The 6,342-nt window shown below is 54.4% G+C and overlaps 3 protein-coding genes across 3 annotated transcripts in view; 2 read left to right on the forward strand and 1 right to left on the reverse strand.

The window, feature by feature from the left end:
* LOC116653128 (ubiquitin carboxyl-terminal hydrolase 35-like) overlaps positions 1–1,918 on the reverse strand; it is a 3,026-nt gene extending 1,108 nt beyond the window's left edge. Inside the window, exons 1-3 of the mRNA XM_032443290.1 lie at positions 1,832–1,918; positions 702–808; positions 10–238 (exon numbers count right to left, since the gene is read on the reverse strand). Of these exons, the coding sequence (XP_032299181.1) occupies positions 10–238; positions 702–808; positions 1,832–1,876 (381 nt within the window). The 5' untranslated portion in view covers positions 1,877–1,918. The remainder of the gene's footprint in view (positions 1–9; positions 239–701; positions 809–1,831) is intronic.
* A 23-nt stretch (positions 1,919–1,941) lies between these two features.
* Positions 1,942–3,561, forward strand: LOC116653131 (ubiquitin carboxyl-terminal hydrolase 35-like). The gene is made up of 2 exons (XM_032443312.1): positions 1,942–2,992; positions 3,263–3,561. Exon 1 carries the CDS (start codon positions 1,942–1,944, stop codon positions 2,944–2,946), a length of 1,005 nt encoding a protein of 334 aa, XP_032299203.1. The 3' UTR covers positions 2,947–2,992; positions 3,263–3,561.
* Positions 3,562–4,539: 978 nt separating this feature from the next.
* Positions 4,540–5,242, forward strand: LOC107308548 (thyroid hormone-inducible hepatic protein-like). The gene has a single exon (XM_015852515.2). The coding sequence runs from the start codon at positions 4,593–4,595 to the stop codon at positions 4,983–4,985; it is 393 nt and encodes a 130-aa protein (XP_015708001.1). The 5' UTR covers positions 4,540–4,592; the 3' UTR covers positions 4,986–5,242.
* The last annotated feature ends 1,100 nt before the right edge of the window (positions 5,243–6,342 follow it).

Here is a 6,342-nt window from a genome sequence, read left to right on the forward strand (position 1 = left end):
TGGCTGCGCGTGGGTCCTGTCTGATGGGGGGAACACCAATGACAGGTCTGTGAAGGCTTCTTTTCGTGAAGAGATGTTCAAACACTTCAAGCAACGAATCTTTGTTATCATTTTTCCCCAAAACATCTTCTCAATCAGTGTCTTGTTTATGGATTGATGCTCCATGGCTTGAGACATCAAGCTGGATTCCTTGAGCTTCTGGTAGTAGATCTTTCCAGCTTTTTCTTCTTCATGTAATCTTTGGTAGAAGAAAAGATGAGAACAATAAAACATACAGCATGAGCTTCTACAGTATGGCTTCTGTCTGTGCACAGGGGCCTGATGCCAAGTGTAGTGGTGCAGAAGGCACAGATGGTCAACATGCATTGACCCCACTTTGTGGGGCATCACTAGGACTCTGGGGACTTGGGATTTGTTGGTGAAAGAAAGGCAAAATCACCATTTAGAGAGGAGGCTTGTCAGGCAAACATTTTCCTCTTGAACGTGGGAATTTCAGAAATTTTCAAGCCCAATTCATTTCTTCCCCCCAGGTTGGCACAAACAGAGTTCTACTAAGTCCCAGACTGGTTTTCCCATCTTTTACACCCAATCACTGTTCTCAGCCACTTGCACCACTTCAGAGGGGTCAGCATTTCATATGACGTGAAGGCTTGGGGCATCATCACGTCTGGGCTCCAAAATTAAGATTGCTTGCCACATACCGATTCAGGAGGTACTTGAGATACTCCGAGCAGTCCTGCTGAGAACCAGGGGTAAACCAGAATGGCTGGGAGGCAGACAGGAAGCTCTTGGGTGAGATGGCAGGTCGCTGGCAGAGAGAGGGAAAAACACATTTAAGCCACCGGGTCTCACTTCATATAGGAGAAGACTGGTTTGGTATGTGGCAACCAGCACTGGAAGGATGAATTTCAGCCCTGCTGAACATCTCTCTGTTGGACTGCCACGGGGATAACAGATTCTATGTGCCCCCTTTACCAGCATGTATCAATTTGGTACTCAATATGAACAAACATGCATTCATTTCTTCATTCAGTTTCAAAATGCTTTCTGTTCCTGACCCACAGACTTCTACTAACTTCAGCCTGAACTTAATTTGATCCTTAATTTGATACCAAGTCCATTGATTAAAAAAAGAAACCTATAAAAATCGACTAAACTTCCATCCATCCTCTGATCTCTGCAGGGAGGTAAACTGCATTACTGGGCAACGTAATCAGTGCCTTTAGGCAATTGTGTCACATTAATACAGTGGCAGACCCGTAATTACCTGGAGAAATGACTTTACGTACTAGGCCAAAAGAAAAATAACTAGAAGGATTGTAGGAAATTACTGGGAAATCATTAAGTACAAGCTACACAACAAGCAAGTACGTGAATGCACATCAACACACCATAACCTGCTTGGAATAAACAGGCTCTTTTATGACCAAATCTTAGTGCAAGCTAAGATGTTCTCTAAGTCATGCCCTGAATGTGATCTGCAATGGATCTGTAATGGTGTAGCACCACAATGGAACAAGGCAAAGCTGCCAGTCAAGTCTTGGAAAACAGAGAGGTGCGGGTCAGTGGGCTCACACAAGTGAAAATCAACACGGTGTCTCTGGGGACAGACGGGTGCCTTCACCAATGGATTGAGATATGACCCATCTGGAGTCACTCATGCTCAATTTCAGGTTGGTGGAGAAAGGACTCCTAATTACTTTGTGTATGGGCTATTTTTCTTACTTTCCCTCAAATTGAAAGATTCACAACATCTGGAATCTAAAGGTTTGTTGCTGTTGTGGTGTTTGGACTTTGGTCCAAAGAAATAACTAGAACATGAAATAATTACCTGACTGTGCTCCAACAATGCAAAGAGCGACTTCAGTTTTGTCATCAGGGCTGGAGTCACTCTCGTTTAAATTCAACACGGAATGCCGAAAGCTGCAGAAGACAACCGCGATGAAAACAAGATGGACAATTAGCATTGTGGGAAGCACAGTGCAGTGCAAAGAGCAACCGGGAGCAGTCCTAAGAGGAACAAGGGAATCCACGTGCAGGCCAGGAAGCACCTCTGTTGTACAAGTGGAAGAAATCGGCCCACAGTTTATTGAGTCTCCCAAAAAGCAGCCAACAGGATCTGCCTGGATCCGGAGGAAGCCTGCTGTGTCTGGAGATCCCGGAGCCCAGCCGGTGCTGATGGAAATACTGGGTTTGCAGGAGCCCAGAGAACCAGCACATACAACCAGAGATGCTGACTGGGCTTCTGGGGAGCAGACACGCGCTCCTAAGGAGTCCCGATCTCTTGGGGATTTAATCAACAATTTTCTATCCCCAGAGAGACTGACCGCAGAGAATCAATACCACTGCAAGAAATGTGCTTCCTTGCAGGATGCTGAGAAGGTGGCAGAGCTGACAGAGGCCCCACATTACCTCATCCTCACACTGCTGCGCTTCTCCTTTGACCCAAAGACCATGAAGAGGACGAAGATCCTGGACAATGTCTCCATTCCTGAGGTGCTCAAACTGCCCATCCTCGTCAGCTCTGAGGAAACTGAGGACGTTTGTCGGCATGGGATGGGCAGATCTGACCTGGGCAGCACCTTTGTGTCCACCGTGTACGACCTCTGCAGCGTGGTGGTGCATTCAGGCATCACCTCCGAGAGCGGACACTACTACTGCTTCTGCAGAGAGTGCACCGATACCGTGCCCAACACACAGCCTCGGGATGGGACACCAAAACTGGCTTCCAACAAGCAGCTGGACTCTGAGATCCCGTGGTACCTCTTCAACGACCACAGGGTTTGCACCTGCTCCTTTGAAACCATCAGCAACCTGACTTCTTTATTTCCCAGTGCCACTGCCTACATGCTCTTCTACAGGCAGCGGGCAGAGAGACCAAGCTCCCCACTGCATGCGGCTGTGGCAGAAGTCAGGAAACTGCACAGCCGGTCCTTCCCTCAGTAAGGACTTGATGGAAGCCATCTCCAAAGACAACATCCTCTACTTGCAGGTAGATCCCAGGTGTATACAGGTTGCACTTTCCCATTGAGATTGGGTGTCTAGGTGCTGGTTTTGGATACCCATGTGGCTGGAGAGATACGACACTTTGATGTATCTCTTCAACCAACTTTGAGAGATGAGTTACATGTCTCAGCAACACCAGATTATTTGGGGGGAAAATTGTCGAGATCAAACGGGACAGCACAAAATGGTGGGAGCAATTCCCAAGCATCATTTCCATCTGTATAACAACAGTGTACTTCTGTCGTTTCTCCTACAGGAGCAGGAGCAGGAAAAGGGGGCGAGGAACAGAGCTGTCTACATTTCCACCTTGCCAACATCCCCGCTGTGGTGGAGAGACTCCATAAGAAGACAGTTCCTGATACAACACAGTGCAGCCCCCTGAAAAGGTTGAAAGTTCACAGCTAGAAAGACATCCAACGTCCAAAACATCCTTCATCCAGCCACCACCAGAGTCCTCCACCACATCTTTGTGACATGCTTAAAAGAGCGGGACAGCAAATTAATAATTTCTCAAAATTCCATCCATTTTCCCTAATAAACATACCTCCACCACAATCTCATGTGTCTTATGGTGTTTGATTCCACACATTACCAGTATTCCAAGGTAGTGAGCCTGCAAGCTTGCTTGGTGGCACTGAGCAGCAACCGGTTGACCTGGACGATGCTGAGAGACCGAGCGGCTTTGGTTGGGACTTTTGTGCTCCACTGGGCCCTTCTTGTGTCACTGGTGACCTCTGGATGCTGTGAGAGGACACGGCAGACCCAGCAGTTTGTCCAGATGTGTCTTTAGGACTTGGTTATTCTGGTGTTACTTGGTTACTCTGGGCCAGACCTGCCAGGCTTGACAACCAGGCTGTCATTTAAGACGCCTAAACTAAGGCCCTTAAACCCACCGGCTACTTCTTAAAAAAGGAAAGGAACAAAACCAGATTCGCTGTATGCACCCTATGTAAGTGCACACTATGGAAAGCAGAAGTGGAGTCCTCAGTACATGGAGACATGGAGCTGTTGGAGCACATGCAGCTCCATGGACACACGTGGACAAGCACGACTCATACAGGCACGATGGGAACATCTGGGGGCAATCGCGGGGCCCGGCGTGTTTGCTCCAAGAGGTGAGTGTCCTGCTGTGCCCGTGGCACAGAGCTGCCCCCGCCGTGGGTTGCAAAAGCAGCTCATTTCTGTTCCCAAAATAGGAGCGGGTTGCCACACAGCCCGACTGTCCTTTGGCCCTTCTGGCAGCACTGGGCAGAGGAGCCCGACGGGACTTGGCACGCGGCTCCACGTCCGCCGGCGCTGCCGTCAGCCCTGTGCCGTCGGTGCGGCGCGGCGTTGCTCAACCCCCGGGCACTGACGTCCCCAGAGTGCCGCAAGCACAAGGGGGCAGAGGTGCCGTCCGACCCCGGCACCGCGGCCCCAACCCAGCGGCGACGGGGGCACGGAGCCAGGGACGGGGCGCGACCCAGCGGGACCGGAGCCCGAGCGGGGCGGGGAGCGCAGCGGGGAGGAGAAGAGAGCGGAGCGGCATAAAAGAGCCGGCGGGGCCGGGCAGCGGCAGGACGCGAGGAGAGGCGAGGCGCGGGGCCATGGAGCAGTACTTCTCGGCCACGCAGAAGATGGAGCAGGAGGTGATGTTCCCCAGCCTGCTCAGAGGGGTCTTCCCTCAGGACGGGGCCGACCCGGCTTCAGACGGCTCCGCGGACCTGTACGAGCGCTACCAGCTCCTCAAGGCCATCAAGCCCGTGGTGCAGCGCGGCCTGGCCTCCGTCACCGAGCGCAGCTCCGCGAGCGACGACGACGACGACGCCGACGCCGCAGCCGACGGGGCGGACGGCAGCCTGGAGCAGCGGCTGTGCCACCACCTGGCCGGGCTGCAGCAGATCCTCAGCCACCTCACCAGGGACACCGCCGCCCTCACGCGCCGCTACAGCCAGATCCTGGAGCGGATCAGCCCCGGCGACGCGCAGCCCAGCTGGTGACCCCGCGCGGCTCCGGCTCAGCGCCGCGGGACGGGGCGGCCTCCGAGCGGCGACGGCGGAGCCGCGGAGCCGTCTGCGGGGCCGCGTCCCCACGGCGAGAGCCGGCGCTGCCGTCCCGCGGTGCCCCGGACTCGGACGGACTCGGAGCCCTGGACTCGGACGGAGCCGCGCAGCGCCGGCGCCTTCGGGCTGGATCCCGGAGCCGCGCGGCGCTTTGTCCCCGCTCTTTGCTAATAAAACGAACTGTCTGCAGCCGCCGAGCGCGTCGCTTTCTCCGCAGCGGGGCCGACCGGGAACCGCCCCCACGAAGCGGAGGAGGGCGGGGACCCGCGGGGGGAAGCGGTGGGTGGGGGGGGGGAGCGGCGCTGGCCGCGTCCCGAGTAGAGCTGGGGGGGGCAGCGAGGATGAGGGACGTCGTGGGGCGGCGGGAGCGGCCGCCCGGTTCTGGGTGGGCTCGCTGGGTCAGCCCGGGCACGGCCGGCTCTTGCCCGCACCGAACACGGTGGAGCCCGAGGATGGCAGCGGGCAGCGCGTTGTAGGAAGCGGTGTCCCGATCGTGGGCATGGTGGGATGCGGCACGGACACACTGGGTGCTGGGAGCGCAGGATCAGCATCTGCCTGGGGGAGATGGCATCCACCGCTTTAATCGGGGCAGTGGCATTTCTGCCCGTAGTGTGGCCGACCCGTTGGGAAGGAAAGCGCCTCCTTTTCTGCAGACTGAACCATCCCAGTTCCCTCAGCTGCTCCCCATAAGACCCATAAGGTGTTTCATACCCCTCATAGCTGCAATCCCTTCTCTGGACACACTGCATGGCCTCGGTGGCTTCCTTGTAGTGAGGGGCCCAGAACTGAACACAGCACTCGAGGTGCAGCTGCACCAGAGCTGAGCACAGAGGGGCGATCAGCCCCTGCTCCAGCAGTGCTGGCTGCTCTGCTGCTGGTACAAGGCAAGATGCCAATGGCCCCCGAGGCCACCTGGGCACACTGCAGGCCCTTGCTCAGCCATGCATTGACCAGCGCTCCCAAATGTCGCTGCTCAGTCGAGTTAGGAAGCTCTCAGTTATTGTGGCATCAGAATAGCTCTCTTTATTTTGCTCAGCATACATTTACATGTCCTATGCTAACAAGCAGTAAATCCACTAGCAGTTCATTGGTTAGACATTCTATCAAGGAACAGTGGTAACAGACAAAAGGTTCCCCATTTACCCCAGATATAACAAGATTTACTGTGCAAACCAGCAGGACAGCATAACCAGAGCATCCTGTTCACCCTTTAGCCCTATCAGTTCCTTCTCTTAGATGACAGACTCCCAAGGTCTCAGAGATGGTTCCCTTCCCCCTCTGCTCTGCTTGGTAC

The sequence above is a fragment of the Coturnix japonica genome, chromosome 1 (genome assembly GCF_001577835.2).
Source record: "Coturnix japonica isolate 7356 chromosome 1, Coturnix japonica 2.1, whole genome shotgun sequence".
Classification (NCBI taxonomy): Eukaryota; Metazoa; Chordata; class Aves; order Galliformes; family Phasianidae; genus Coturnix; species Coturnix japonica.

What these genes read in the sequence shown, in the direction of transcription:
- LOC107308548 (XM_015852515.2), top strand. Translation starts at nt 4,593, where the DNA reads ATGGAGCAGTACTTCTCGGCCACGCAGAAGATGGAGCAGGAGGTGATG.
- LOC116653131 (XM_032443312.1), top strand. Translation starts at nt 1,942, where the DNA reads ATGAAAACAAGATGGACAATTAGCATTGTGGGAAGCACAGTGCAGTGC.